This window comes from Apaloderma vittatum, unplaced genomic scaffold, assembly GCF_000703405.1.
Source record: "Apaloderma vittatum isolate BGI_N311 unplaced genomic scaffold, ASM70340v1 scaffold838, whole genome shotgun sequence".
NCBI classification, from domain to species: domain Eukaryota; kingdom Metazoa; phylum Chordata; class Aves; order Trogoniformes; family Trogonidae; genus Apaloderma; species Apaloderma vittatum.
Genome location: NW_009728793.1, coordinates 53,078 through 69,727, shown reverse-complemented (window position 1 = coordinate 69,727; position 16,650 = coordinate 53,078). Strand labels below are relative to the sequence as shown.

At 39.1% G+C, this 16,650-nt stretch overlaps 1 protein-coding gene across 1 annotated transcript in view; it reads right to left on the bottom strand.

The window, feature by feature from the left end:
- Nucleotides 1-3,762: 3,762 nt before the first annotated feature.
- Nucleotides 3,763-16,650, bottom strand: part of LOC104277522 (collagen alpha-1(XIX) chain-like) — a gene marked incomplete at its 3' end in the record, with an annotated part of 64,999 nt that continues 52,111 nt past the window's right edge. The window contains exon 10 of the mRNA XM_009874179.1: nucleotides 3,763-3,816. Coding sequence (XP_009872481.1) covers nucleotides 3,763-3,816 — 54 coding nt within the window. The remainder of the gene's footprint in view (nucleotides 3,817-16,650) is intronic.

Genomic DNA, 16,650 nt, shown 5'->3' with positions numbered 1-16,650 from the left:
TCCAGTGGTTGTTAGTCAATAAAGGGTTTTGGTTTTGTGACATCTGACACCGTTTGTCTCTTAATTTCACCTTTGAGATCAAAACAAATCACCTTGACTCAAACCCTTAACAGGTAAAAGCAGGTCAAGACACCCTTTCACAGAAAAGGTCGGACCAGATGACCTTTTGAGGTCCCTCGGTTGGTCTATGATTCCCATTCTTCTCAACTGTTGGACATACAACACAGCTAACACTTACTTGCTTTTGACAAATTACTAAAGTGGTTCCTTCATTTAGCTTTTCCACTTGTGAGACTGCGTATCTTGTCTTTACTAAATTCCCAATTTGTCATATAAACAGTACTCTTAGATTCAAAATTTCTCTGGTTGCAGATTGTGTCCATTGCCTCTTGTTCTTTTACCATATACCTCTGTTAAGAGTGTGGCTCTGCCTTCTGTGCTCTCTCCCAGTACATAGAGACAGTAATGAATGCACACCACCCTCCTCCCTTCCAGATCATCTCATCCTAAGGCTGGGGAAGCCCAGTTCCCTCAGCCTGTCCTCGTAGACCACAGGCTCCAAGCTCCTGGTTATCTTAGTGGGCCTCCACTGTGCTCACCCCAATGAGCTCTTTATTCCCTGCTGAGGAGCTCCAAAGAGGGGACAGAACTCCAGGTGCTATCTCACAAGCATCAATCACTGCTTCTGATCTGCTGGCCATACCTTTGCTAAGGAAGTCCAAGATGCAGGTGGCCTTCTCCAGCACAATGGCACCCAGCAGGACATCTAACTCCTTTCCTGTAGAGCTGCTTTGGCACCTAGTCTGTACTGTTGCATGAAGCTGTTACTTTTCAGAGGCAGGACTTCATGGTTTGCCTTTGCTTAACTTCTTGAGTCACTCATTTTTCCAGCATGTTGAGGTCCCACTGAATACCATTCTTGCCCTACCTTTCAGCCCACAACTGACAACATACATGAACTTGCTGAGAATCCCATTATACAGGTTATTAATAAAGCCACTAAATAATGCTGGTCCCAATATCAGCACATGGGGGACGATACTAGTTACTGGTAGCAGTTGGATCACATAGCAGTTGTTCCAACTTTGAGTCCAACAATCCAAACAATCTTTCACCTACCTTATTTTTCATTTACCCAGTCCATATTTCACAGATTTTTCTACGATGATATGACTGGAGACTGTGCCAAAAAGCCTGGCTGAAGTCAAAGTATACAGCATCCACTGCTCTCCCCTAATCCACACAGACAGTTATCTTATCAGAGTAGGCAATAAGATTGGTCAGGCATGATTTGTCCTCGAATCCTTACTGGCTGTTCCCAGCCACCTTCTAGTCCTTCATGTGCTTGGAAATGTCATCTAGGATTTGCTATATAATTTTTCCAGGGACAGAAGTGAGGCTGACTGGCCTGTGGTTCTCTGGATTCTTCTTGAAGATGAATGTGACGTTTATCTGGTAGTTTCCAGTCATTGCAGACCTCCCAGAGTCATCATGAACTTTTGATAATGACAGAGAGCAGCCTTGCAGTGACACGTCAGCCCTGGATGCACACTGTTTGGCATCTTGCAAATATCCAAGTAACTTCAGTGCTCCTTAACACTGTCTTCCTCTTCAGTGGGCAATGGTTCATTTCCACACACTCTGCTAGGAGGATTAAGCAACCTGGGAGGCCTGAAGGAAAACTTTATTTGTGAAAACCAAGGCAAAAAAGGCATCAGGTAGTCTCAGCCTTTTCCTCGTCTCCCACTCAGTTAAGCATTTGCTTGGGTGAGCATTTTCTTCAGCTTTGTTTTTGCTATGGATGCACTTAACAGAAGCCCTTCATGCTGCCCTCTGAAGGCCATTAGTTCCCTCATTAGTTTCAGTTGCAGATGAGTTTTTGGTTTCCTAACTCCATCACCACATGCACTGGCAATGTTTCTATATTCCTGCTAGGTAGCTCACCCCTGCTTCCATTGTTTACCTTCTTTTTGTGTCTTACCTCACTCAGAAGCTCCTTGTCTACCCATGCTGGCCTTCTGCCACGCTCACTCAGCTCCCTGCACATCAGCATGGACTGTTCTTGGGATTTTAGGAAGCTGCCCTTGAAAATCAACCACCTGAGCTCCTTAGGCCTGTAGGACAGTCTCGATCGCTCCTTGGTCTCCTCTTTTCAGATTTAACAAACTTAGCTCCTTGAAACTCTCGTCAAAGGTCTTGAACATACACTAGCTCCCTGATGGACCCTCTGGTATCTCTACATCTCTTGAAGAAGTGAGGCTGGAAGACCCCTCAAACATGACACAGCATATCAGATGCAGCACCACCAGGGAAAAGAGGCGAAACTATCTTGCCCTGATCTGTCTCCTGCTGTTTTATTAACACAGCCCAATATGTGGTTCACTTTATTCCCAATAGGAGAACACTCTTAGCTCATAATTCAGTCCCATATCTACCTCTAGGCCCTTTTCAGCAATGCTGCTACTCAGTCAGTCAGTTCTCTGCCTGTACCAATGTAGGGGTGATTAACTAATTCTGTCTTTTTTAGAAATACAGTCTAAATGTTCCAGACTTTTTCATATATTATAATTAAAAAAATATTTCCAATTAGAGAAAATAAGAAATACAGTAAACAGAAAGCATAGAGAAAGAAGTTTACGTTATTTCCACTTGACAGCATTAAAATAATAACAGTATTAGCCTGCGAATGTTGCAAAAATAATACATTTATCACTGACTTAAATTATCCTCTGTCAGCAGTCTCATATTAAGTTAGGCAAAACATTTCACACAAGCTTTTTCATGGACAGTCACTGATTACTCATCTTGATACTCACTGCAGGATTGCTGATCTAATTTTTGGTGGTTTAAACATGGCTGCAGTACAAGTCAATGAGATTCCGACTCTGAACATATAAATTGACAGATTATGGTAAGCAGGTTGTGGAACTCAATATTGGCTACCTCACCTCCAGAAAATAAGTTCCTTCCCTTCATGCTGTATTACAGGAAATATCTGTCCTAAACATACACAAATCAGCCCTTTGCATCAAGGTAATGCTGCAGAACGCTTTCTCAAAATTTTACTGAGTGAAATAAGGGGTGTTTTTTGTGTGTAGTCCCTTAATTTGTGGAAGCAGCAAAACTATTTCCTCTACAGTTTTCTAAAAGGAATTAGTCTGGACAGAAACAAGTGACATTAAGATTTCATTCCAAATGTTTACGGTTAAACACAGCTGCAAGCAACAGAAAACAAAATCTGACCATGAAAAGAGTCAGGCAACTTTAACAAATATTACCAGCGAGGTCTCTAATACAGATGTCTCATTTCACAAGTTCTGGCCTTCCTACAATATTCCACCACTGGAGAGGAACAAAAGACTAAAATGGAAGAAAGGAAGAAGCAGTGCCATCCCTCATCTCATTTTGCTGAGATCATGAGACTCTCAAATTTCAAATTTTTGAATCTGCTATCTTGTGGCTGGAAAGACTTGCGCAATTCTGAGACTTACACAACTTCTTTTAACGCAAAATAATACTGATACAAAGGTTTTGTGCCACTGCACCACACATTCTTTCTCTTTTGAAAGAGAAGCTGACAGTAAACCTCCTTTGTTCACACTATACAATTTAGAAACTGGATATGTAATTCAAGTACAATTTATGTAGGCATTGAACAGCCGGCAAAAAGAATGTTGAGAGTGAAAAAACATGTTTTTTTGGGTAGAGGGGGTTTGGTGGTTTTTGTCTTGTTTTGTGTTTGGTTTGGGGTTTTTTTTTTACCTTGGAACCAGAAAGACCAGGTATGCCAGGAGCACCTACTAAGCCAGCTTCCCCCTGAAACAAAATGTAGATAGCCATCATTTTACAGACCTAACTCATGACTGAGCTAAATTAAGAGAAAAAGACATCTGGACATATACTGCTTCTCACTCCTTTTCTACAGAACAGCTGAATTGATTTCTAGTGTTGTTTATGTCTGCTGACTTGTATTTGGTTAAAATATATTTCACTTTCAAAATATTAGGCAATTTCAAGTTATCTAATTATCCAGCAGATATAGCTGTAGATTGCTTCAGACAACTGGATAGGAAAAAAATGATTAGAGAGTTTGAATCACAAGAAAATCTTTCTTAAGCTTTATTTCAGGCCCTGATTCAGAAAAAAATACTCGAGAAGACACTTGTATAGTACCGAACAAGGGTGTCACAGCTTCCACTCTCTCCCTAACATCAGTAGAGGCTTGAGCCCACGGGGATCTACATTTTCAACTGCTAGGTCTCACAGGGAGTTGTACACATGAGGCTGATTGCTGGTTTCTAGGCTCTGCTCAAAGGAGGATTTCAGATCTTTTCCCCATCTCTAGGGGAGCGCCCAACCTTCTCAGCAAGAGGAAATGCAAATCTTGATCATGGACAACCAGACAGACAGAAATCTGTTTATCCTACTTCCTAAGTGCACGTTCTGTATATGTTGTTAAACTACTGCCTCATCTATCTCAAGTTTGAGAAGAATAAAGTACATCGGCTGTCAGCTGGCTGTCAGTCACCCCCTGCCCCCCTTTCTCTTTGCATTGCCCATGAAAATAAAGAATCTGGTTTGGGTTTGTAAATTCCACGCAAGAAAACAGATGCTTAAAAGTCATGCTCAGCAACTGAGCCTAAGTACAAACACCTTGTTAATCAAAAATGTTTTACAAAGGTTAACTATCCAAGCTGACTAACACAGTAAAGTTCATCTGCAATAACAACTAGTAGAGAAAAAGAAGAAAAATAAATAAATAGCTCTGGGTTGAAAGCTACAGACAATTCAACTCTGCATTTAATGAATGGCTTTCTAATAAAAAGACATAGTTAAAAACCTAGCATAATCTCATTTAGAATTAAAATATTAAATGTTGCAGCAGCTTCGTTTTCCATTTCTTCTTAGCAAATCATGTTTAACAGTTACAGACCTAGTAAGAATCAGGCTCTGCCACTCAAAGCCGAGGGAATAACCCATCATTTACAGATTCATGAAATACACCACGATGAAGTACATTAATTTTGGTCTCAATAGATCTAAAGTTACTACGTTCTGTTAGAAGACTTTGTCTGTGCTCATATGACTTCAAGTAGAGTTTAGAAGATTTATTAAATCTAAAATCAAATGTTTTCTCCATTCCATTCATGGGTCTTAATTCTTTGACAGAATGCTGCCCTAGTAACTGAGACACCATCCAGTTCAGTTTTCTAGCCAAGCCAGAATTCAGCAATAAAGGCAAGTTTTGAAAGTTCACTCATTTGATTCCAAGCCAAGCAGAAAACAAATGCCTTACAGACACCAAAAAAAAGAACAGAAACAAGGGAAAACCTCCAATCTCTCTTTACAACAGAAAGAGCCAATAAAAGAACAATTACTCATCAAAATGGTACAAGTAATTAAATAAGTAAATACAAAGAACTCATGATATATAACAATTAAAATACAGCTTAAAATAGCTTGTTAAAATAGCATTTTCCTAACTTCACTCATGGCACAGTTTCCAACGTCTCCCTTCCAGCTCCCTTCTGTAAAAATAGATGCTAGCGTGCTTGGGGAAAATTTCTAATTAATCAGTACAAGTAATCCTTAGCCCTTCATTTTCTCCAGATTTACAGCATCCATGCTATACTGGATCCCTGTAAACCAGAAAAAAACTCCACATTCACTGTTTTTTTCTTTGTGGAGAGCCACAGATGCTTTGCCTTGCACTCTTTAATCAGTGTTCTACAAATTATAATTCCTTCAACACAACAATGTAAAAATAACCTTCCACATCAATACTGATTCTTATTAAACCTAAAATGATTAATGTTGTGGTTGCTTTAACTGTTTTGGAAATGTGTAATATATTTATAATAATTGTTCTTAATGTATTAATCATTTATTGATTTTGCAGTTTGTAATTGTACTGCAATGCTCTATAAAATTAGAGATTCAGTTTATACCTAAAGGTTTTCAAGACAGATATTTCGTATTTGTGTACCTAGCAACTTTCTTAGAATGCAATTACATTCTTTTTTATACCTTGACTTCCACATTTAGCTATTTTTCTCTCTAATTTAGAGACTTTTGCATTAAAAAAATTTTAAAATAGAGAGGCTATATTAACATACAATTATGTAAAATGTATTAAGTGCATTGTTTACTTGCACTACCAAACAATATTGTGCCAAAAATGAATTAGTCACCACATTAACTAATCACTTAAAAAAACCGCAACAACAACAAAAAGAATGGAGAGAAACTTGTATCAATCACTTGGAATGCATTTTGCTATTTGGAACACTTCAGGCATTAATGTGATTTATAACGGCAAGCATGCTGGAACTTTGTGAGATTCTCTTCAAGGCTGGGAAAGAGAACCAATTACTGTAAAATACTTTAAGGATTTTGCAGATGCAATTCTGCAAAATTTAGAAAAACAAAACCACCAAGAAGCAGTTAGTCAGATGCTTCTCCATCCTCAATATGAATAGCAAACATTTTTCTTTTTATTTTTAAATTTACTGGGGCACTGCCAAGAGTTTGATTTACAGAATAGGCTTGGTACTCCAGGGTTACTAGCAAGGAAACTCATCTTAATAGAAATAAAATCAGCACGGTTAAACACCACTTACTGTTTTGATAATTTATGGATACGTGCCTTCCATTACCCTGAGTATGCCAGACCCTTAGAATAATCTAATAGCCCGGTGTTTTAAAATGAGGACAACTATTTTTAGCACTGCAGAAATGGAGCGGAATGTTCAACAATGTACTGTCAGAGGGCTCGAGCAGCATCCGCCTCTGCGGAGCACGTACGGAGCCAGTCCAGAGCCACCAGTGGGGGCAGAGCTTCGCCTTTAATGAATAAAAATCCCACACTAATTATACTCCATTATGTGACATCTTCCTTTGCCTACTGGAATAGTTCCTTGTTTTTTAAACAGGTTCCCGTTAATGGTTAACATCACTCTATAGAATATTAATTACATAAAAATATATTCAGCCGATATATACTAAGACTTGTCTCTTGAATCTCCTGGATTAGAAATGTCAGGAAGTTTCTGCTAAACATTACAACATTTCAGTTTTACTGCATCTAATGATCATTTTCTTCCCACTTGCTTACTGCTGAACTGATCTATGTGAACAAGCATAAGATCCTCCCTTAACATAACCTGATGAAGAAAGGAGTGTGACAGGTAAACAATTTTGTTTCCTTTGCTCTGTCCTGCTTCCACAGCAGCCCCAGCAGAGCAGGTATGCCATGATTTGGCCAGAGGGATGAGGGCTGGTCAGAGGACTCTTGTGTCCTAGTCATGGGGTTCCTGTGGCTTTTCTTAGGTAGCTGCTCAAGAGAAAGGCAAATGAGGACAGCCCTACTGTTCTCATCTGCACCTTATAACATAATCTTGAGTAATTTTTCCATGTTCCCAACCCTTCCTGATACTCATCTTCAGGACAATTCTGACATGCCTAACCATTCAGGTGGTTAGACATAGACTCCAAATCAAACGACACTTGCAAGTTTAGGTTTTGGTGCTTTCCATGCAAACTAACGAGCCAGCAGTCAGAGGCACCTCAAAGCTTCAGAGAACATGGCCACAAGGCTCCTTACTCCACACTGCACTCTCTTTAGTTGGCAATGCTTCCTTTTTTTGCTACTACCATGTCTTAAAAAGTATGCAGCTTGCACAGTTCCTATATTCAAATACATGAAGCACACATATTTTAAAAATAAAGTGCGTAAGTCAAAAGTTTGTTTCTACATTTTGCTAGCACCACATCTACGTGTCTTTTAAATACTTCCAGGGATGGTGACTCAACCATTTCCCTTGGCAGCCGGTTCCTATGCCTGACAACCCTTTTGGTGAAGAAATGTTTCCTAATATCCAATCTAAACCTCCTCTGGCACAACTTGAGGCCATATTCTCTTGTCCTATTGATTGTTACACAAGAGAAGAGACCAACCCCCACCTTTCTATGACCTCTTTCAGGCAGTTGTAAAGAACGATAAGGTCTCCTCTGTTTCTTCAGGCTGAACAACCTCAGTTCCCTCAGCTGCTCCTTGTAAGACTTGTTCTTCACCAGCTTCACTTCTCCTCTCTGGACATGCTCCAGCACCTCAACATCCTTGTAGGGAGGGGCCCAAAACTGAACACAGGATTCGAGGTGTAGCCTCACCAGCGCTGAGTACCCAGGCTCAATCCCTTCCCTAATCCTGCTGGCCACACTATTTCTGATACAGGCCAGGATGCACCTGGGCACACTGCTGGCTCATAGTCAGGCGGCTGTTGACCAACACCACATTTCCACTGGGAAGCTTTCCAGCCACTCTTCCCCAAGCTAAAGGCACATTTCCAGTCACCACTCTTAAACGCCACTGATTTCAAACAGAACTGAACCACAAGGAACTAAATAACAAACAGAGGAAAAAAAGTAAGGGCAGAACATATTATTAACATGCAACCAGGACCTTTGGTAGTGTGGGTTTAGTTCCTCAGCTGTGAGACGAAACTCTTGAGTCTCTGTGGAGCCCTCAGGGGCTGTGATCCTGGAGCTTTACAAGAAAGGGGAAAGTTCTAGGCAATACAGAAGAGCAGTCGAACAGGAAAATTTCTCATTTTCTCCCACTGTATCCTGAAGCACATTTACAGTTTTCCTCTACTTTTCAAAGTGAGTCAAATAACTAAGAGCTGTTTGTTTTGGTTTTTTTGGTTTTGGTTTTTTCCCCCACCACCCCATTACACTTCTTAGGTAAGAAGCATGCTATACTTTAATAGATAAACGTGGATAGTGTTACTTATTTTTCCTTAGGTTGATTTTTAAAACTGCAGTGCAGACCGGAATGGAACATGGGCTTCAAAAAAATCCAGTTCAGTTGACCTATAATCCCATACACAGCACATAAAGAAAATGCAAATGAAAACCATGAGAACACTTCCTGTAGAGTGCCGAGAATAGGCAAACAGGCTTCTGGTTGCAAAAGGTTCTTAAAGATTCATAATGTCTTACGGATGAACAGTTTAGAAAATTAAGTCTAGCCAGCTGGGTATTTCTGTCATCTGAAGCAACAGAGTAGAAAAAATGTTGAAGTGATCTTATACTCATGAACAACTGATAGATTTTTGTAACTGTGTTTTTTCCCTTACAGTAGATCTGTCAAAAGAAAAATTGCCTGACTTGTACACCTCTTTTATTGATTTATTGTTATCTCAGCCACAATATGGCATTAAAGCAAGTTGAAATCCTATTAAAGTTTCAACAGAACTAGAAATTCATCTAATTGGCCTTGCCAAAATAATATTTGAAATGTAATACAGTTAAATATAAGTTAAGAAGCATTATCCAATACTAATGAATTGCTAAGGTCTTTTCAAAATAATATAATATGACTATTACATTCACTAGAATAATTGGAGTTGCAAGTTTATATTAGGAAGGTAAACACCATAGGTCAACGTCTTACACATCAGAGGATCTTCTTTACTGTAGGAATTATTATTATAATCATCATCATTATGCATTTCCATCTTTCAGGAGGCAGATTCTCAGCTTGTACAAATTTTTAACAAACATTAAAAATGATCTGTCCCACAGACCATTAAACATTAAGTCTAAAGTCTAACCACAGAGATGTGAAACACAAAAGAACAGTAGCAAAACTAAAGATTTAAGGTGAATCAAAAATAAATAGACTGCATATAGACTGTAAATTCTAATCTATGAACTAACTTTGATGTGTACTTTTTCTGAAATACCACGTTATCGGTGTGCTTGTGTTGGTGCACACCTCCTATCAATTACTGATAAATAAAGCAGTTCAAGATACAGTTTCCCTATCCCATTTATACTCAGAAATTTAAGACTTTCCCAAGAAATATATATCTTCACTTCAAAAACAATGCCTTTTCACACTTGATATATTTTGGATGAACTAGTATTTATATGAAGAGGATGTACTGATCATACGTCACATTACTCCAACAGACCTGTGAATTTGGGATCAGTGGATCTACTGTCAGCACAGGAGCCCTAAAAGTAAGTCAACAGGTGTACCCCATCACTATCAATTCTTTGAACAGCTTTGTGGGGAAGAGCAACATCTCAGCCTAGTAGGGTTGTAACTTTTCCTTTCAGGCCCTTTTCTTAACCTCTTTGAGGCCGATTAGCCTAGTCTCTTTCCCACATCTGGAATGCGCTGACAGAAAGAAGCTAGTCCACTCTCTGAGAGACACAGGCTCTCTACACAAGTTTTTAATCATCCTCTCACTAAACCCCAATGTTTATTTAGAGAATCAACATGACTCTGACAGCTATTTCTTCAGCTGCATTCCTTTCTCATTCTTCTGACGTTCAGCAGAAGTACTGCCAGTACACTATATTCCACAGGGTGGTATTTTCTTCTGGCTGTGTCACAACACTGGCATTATAACCCTGGTGGCAGTGCTGTGCATTTTTGTCAACAGTTCCTGAAGTCTCACCTTCTTCCACCTCATGGATTTGATAGCAGAAGAGAAAAATGCTGAGACTCGAGCCCAAAGACATGGGGTGAGGGGACACACAAGCTGATCATATGCACTGTTACATTACACATCCTACCAGCTAAGGCCCTCAGAGTTCACATTAACCAAAGACGATTTGTAAGAGCATCCTGATACTCTACTAATTTCCACTGCCGGTTTTGCCAGCAAAATTGCTATCACAGCACTGACTAACAAATGTCACAAAGGTCATAATTCCTTCCATTCACAGTTATTAAAACAAAACAAAAAAAACCCCAACCCCACAACGTAATTAAATAAATAGGCCACCATTAAGACAGTTTCTTCCCAATTACACAGCCTGCTGATATGAAGCTTACAACAAGATCGTTAAGGAATAGGCATTGTACGCCTTCACTCTTCCTTCACAGCCTTGGGTGCACCTCTGTCAATTCCGTTTGCTCCTCTGGGCAGGGAATTTCTTATACTCCAGGGTTGTGCTACATTGTAAAAGAAAGTCCCAAGACCACCTCACATTATGGAATAACACAGGAACACAGAGTGTAACATCTATACCCAGAAGTGTGGGATTTTCTTTCATGCACAGTCTTTCAGGGAATTTTCATTCTAATAAGCAGACAGCTAAATAAACATTTCTTGAGTTCTTATTGTCAATAACAAATAAATAAAATGTCGTGCATCTTTCACATGAAAAGGTTACAGGTTACAACTATTAGATAAACTATGGATTAATTTCTCCTATTTACTGTCTTATTACAAACTAAACCAATGCTATCTTCATTTGTAAGGGAAAATCAGAAGGATTGCCATTCATAACAAAAAGGGAGCACAGTGAAAGGGGTGTTAATTCTGAAGTAAAAGCATCAGCTGACAAGCTTCTCAGTGTCTGTAAAAAAAATAAATAAATGAATCTGGCTTGTGTGAGGTACTTGTTAAATACAAATCAAACACCTGTCAACCAGCTGAGCCATGTGTGTCACTGCTGAGCCATCTGCAGAAACACACCCTGCGCCAGTTGCTTTACTTAGCGTGGCCTGGGAACAAGAATCCATTAGATGGAAAGTCAACAGTGGAATTAGCAGCACTTTTTCTTTTAGTGCCCTTCCACTTACTTGTTTGACTTCTTCTGTTTCTATTTTTGGAAGCCTCATGTCAGAGCAGCGGTGCTGACTGCTGATTAGACAAGACTTGGCCCAGCCTCAGCGTGTCACATTGATTTAATCGATTCAGACATGAAACACGCAGTATGAATCTTAGGTGTTGATAAATACTGCCTAGCAGTGGGAATTAAAAAAGCATACGTTCTGTTTTGCAATACCTATGAATGATTTTACTACAGTAGTTTCTATGTCCAACAACTTGGTATCTTTGAATTTAAAAAAGGCAATTCGAAATACAGAACCTACATTATAATTTTTAAGGGTTTTTTTGGTGAATAAGTTAATGACATTAAAAATGCACATCTGAGCCGGATTTACTGAAATAGTCAGATAACTAAGACAATTCATCCACCAAAAGAAGAGCAAAGGAGGGTTAATAGCCAACAGGTCACAACAGCTAATAGATCCCAACCAATAGTATTATCTATAATTTATGTACAATTTGTACCATGTATAAATTTTCTATTGCATGAAGCTAACAATTTATTTTTAAAATCTTCTGCACACTCATAACAGAAGTTGTTAGCTATATGCATAACATAGGTTATGCATAATTATCCTAGATCAATGATTTGTCAGATCCAAAATCTAGTATTTTGTGAAGTCCACTATTTAACTCCTCAAAAGAGGTCAAACAAGACTAAGCAAAAGCTCTCAGACAAGCTGTACAATGCTGCAGTATAGTGAGAAAGTTTCTTCTTCCCCAGTTAGTCAATCTCCTGCAACACAGTGTTGTAAAAGTTGGCAGCAAAGTCCTGCAATAACAGGTATTTTTCTTAAAGCCTTACTTTCTGATGAGACGTGAAATGTTCAGAATATTAGTTCCAAAATCTACAGTCTAGAGCCTTTACAACTGAAGAAAAAAAAAAAAAACCCAAGAAATTGTGTGCCACAGAAACCTCACAGAAAGAACCCATTAAATATAATTTATGAACAACTGAAGAATCCTCAAGGCTCCCCCTCCGCCCTTTCAAAGTCCATAAGGTCCTGACTGAGGCTTTTCAAACCTAGTTAAGAATCCCAGAGCTAGGCCGGCTCACAGCTACAGCATTCATGAATCTCTGATTAAGGAACAAAGAGCTGCATTTAACGACTTCATTATTTAACAACCGCATTATTTTTACTTCCATGTTACATAACACGCTAACAAAAGCCTGTCCTGCATGGCAGCGTGCCACCCTCCCTTTTGCTCCCAGCAGCCCAGACCTCTCTAAAACAGACGGTGACCTCTGGTTTCTTTGGCCACACCTCACCTCACAATAGCGTCCGCTGCCCGCTGGGCCCCAAGGACCAGCCACGTTCTGAGTGTTATTACACTTTCATTGCAAATACCAGAGGGTATCCCCTTCCACCCCGGCTCTTATCTCACCAGTGTCACTCGCCTGAAGGAGCCCGTGGCTTTGATGTCAAGCAATACAAGCGTTGGTGTCTGGCTCCCCAAACGCATTCGTGCTTTTGTTCTACTGAGATGTACTAATCTGATTTTGAGGGAAACCACAAGAGGACAGAAGACAATGCCACAGCTTTTCTCAAGTGGGTTAGTTGACAGATCGAAGTCATTTTTTTCTATTATCTTTTCCCCCTCGAAAAGCGATGGTTCTTTAATTAAAAATGAAGTCCCTGCTCACCAACAGCACATAAGCTGCAGTGGTCACTAGCACCATACCCTCCAGAACTGAAACAACACCCAAGCGGCGGCACTGCACACAAAGTAATTCGATTCTGTGGAGTTTTCTATCAAGAACCCAACTGAGCTGCTGTCGTTTAGCTTTCCGAATTGAAAAAACAGGGAGTTCAACAGTTCCTGGAGCTGCGAACTGCAAAAATCACCTAATAAGGCAAAACTAAGTCAGCACAGCAGACAGCTCTCTGGGATCAAATTTATGATCAAAGGCTATTCAAAACACTTCCTCGTAACTCTAAGGAGAGAGTGAGAGCAAGCGCAAGCAAGCAAGCACTATACAGGCTGAAGCAATGAAACGAGTTTTGGAAAACCTAATGGTGTATTTGCCCAGAAAGGTTGTTAGAAAGCATATTTATGCATTGCAAAGCTGTTGAGAGCTACTGTTTTCACACTCATCCATCCATCTCTTAAAATCAGATGTGTTTTATACACAAAGATATCACTGAAAACAGCAAAAATACAGAACTCGTACCAAATTGTTGCTGTAATTGTAATTGTAATTGTTTGTGTCCAAATGCCTGATTTCCAATGGTCAGCAATTCTCAAACTCAAGGCTTTAAACTTAGTGTTAATAAAGTTTCCAACTGAAAAATCACTGTCTTTTTCGAGGCTAATCAATTTATTTGTCTACCCATAAAAACCTTGTTTTTCAAACTTTGCTCTGTATTTCCTACTAAAATGTTATTTCAGCTTTACAATCTCCCAGCTCACAGTTGTCCTACTTTGCATGTCAAGTATCTTTTCATATGACAGTGACTGTACTCTTTTTATCCCTGTTGAAGACTCCAGAATAAAGCTGTACAAGGATTTTTCAAAAGCTCCAAAACTTGCACAATTTATGTCCATACCTGATCTCGAAGTATTGAAATGTAACTGATTAGCAATGACAGGAACTCAGAAATCGGATGAAGTGAACAAAAGACAGACAACTGAGGAAGCTGGCTTTAAGCAGTACCTATCCAGTGCTGCACATACATTTTTAGAAGCTTTCTCAGAGATGCTGATGAGTTACTTCAGAAATATCCTGACCCTCGTGACAAGGATCTGTACAGCACATGAAATGTGGAAGGCATCGTGTCCAGAAATCTTTGGGACAGCTGCAAGGAAAAGACTGCATTAGTGCAAGCTCGACACCAATGCCTCCTCAGATTTGTCTCTTTGCATGAGTGTGATTGATGCTCCAGGAGCACATGCTGAACTGGCCATACTAGGCCATGTATCCATGGCTCTTGTGCAAAGTCAAATATGCCCTGGAAAATTCTAGACAGTTTCTGTAATCTAGCTGGAGCAGTGGGGGAAACAGGTCAATGATCACAAGGATCTCCATAATGACACGATTTATCTAGATGTGCATTTAACAAGTTTCCGGTTGTGGATTTTATGACATAGCTCGCCCTGAAGTCCCTGACCCTGGAGTAACTCAGTATGGACAGAGGTATTAAAAGCATCTCTGAAAGCAATTTGAAATCATATGCTATACTAGCATGTAATTTCTATTTTTCCCCAAAAAAAATTTAAATATATACATGTTTAAATCATGTTGGAAAATAAAGCACTGGACACTTCTAAGTCCTGTTTCTATATTGAGCTTTTCAATTCAATTTCTTCTTAAAAAAAGAATCTCGCAATGCAGTAATCTTCAAACTAATTATTTTTGGTACCACTAAGGGAAAGGGGAGCTCTTCTCACCAGGCAATGCAAAGTAGGCTGCTCAGGAAGCGTTAACATGCCAATTTGATGTAGCATGCATACCACAAATGGTATCTCTATCATATTTTGGGAAGCCTTTTACTAATAATTTCCTTACCTGTATAAAATATGGAGAACCCTATTGCAAATGGGTAATTAAATTTAACAAGAATAAAATTACCAGTGTTCGGTTTCAAAGTCAGTTAAAACTGATGACAGCACACTAATAACAGACTTGAGAAAACTGAAGTTATGGATAACCATCTCACACAGATAAATGATAAAAACACCACCACAAACAGCATTATATTTACTAGTCCTGTTATCTTCTAGCTTGCAAAATATACGTTTGTGTACACATTATTGGGCCTTCATCGAACAAAAGAAGGAACAATCCTTTTACGGATACCTACCACGCAGTTTCAAGTAAACCCAATCTCATTTTCCTGACTCTTGAAGTACAAATAGCACTCCTAGAATTCTTGGTAAGAATTCTTGAAATGCATACTCTTTCTTTTTTCCTCTAGCCTAACTTCAAATATAAATCTAAGTTGTGTAGTGATAAACACTGGTTTTATTCATATAAGCATTTCTTTCTCCCTTCAGTCTGTCTAAACTGTTTATTCTATTAATACACTGTGGGAGCACCCATTCAGTGCAGTAGCAAAAGCACAGCGTATTGAGCATTTCACTGCTTCTTCAGGCTTATTGTGCAAAACCAGATATTTTTAAAAGCTTACTCAATATATTAAATATTTTAGGATGTCTGTTCATAACCTAGATTGGAATAGTAGTACAAAAAACTACAAGTACAAAACTACAAGTACAAAAAACTACTAGCCATTTGAAAGTCAAGTATTAAAAGTGAATGCAATCACAAGCATTTCACAAAATGTAGTTTAAGAAACATAGATGTATCATCTCCATCACTATGAATTGCATACCATGAACCACAAGAAGGCAATTACTATGGAGGTTAGGATAAAGGAGAACAGACAAAACCAGTTTAGTTTGGTAAGTCTTCTGAATTTTTTGAATTATGTTTCTGGCTACATTAGTTTTATTTTTCAGATCTAGTGACTGAGAAAGGAGAAAAAGTATTTTTGTAATAGTTCATTGAGCCTTGCTGTCAACGGCATGTTCTCAGAAGCTTAAGGGCTTTTTGGCTAGCAGGACCCATATCACACATTTGTCATAAATCCCCAAGAGCCTTAATACTTTGAATCAAAGTACATGCCATCGTGGCAACCTATATCTTAGACCCAGGAACTTTCTGGCTAAACTTTTCAAGTACACAGAGATCGTCCACCCACTAAAATGCGATATGCCAAAACAGTTGTGAGGTTCATCTTGACTGGCATCACAGCCAGTAAAAAGAAAACAAAACCCCAACTAGGGCTCCATCACCTAGTATATGAGACATAAATAAACTTTTAGTTTGGATCTTTTTTACCAATAGGACAAATGGAAGTGGATTTAATTTAAAGGAGAATAGATTCATGCTGGATCTTACAAAAAATTCTTCAGTACGAAGGTGGCAAGACTCTGGAATAAATTGTCCAGAGAAGTTGTGGATGCCCCCTCCCTGGAGGTGTTCAAGGCCAGGTTGGATGAGGCCTTGAGTAGC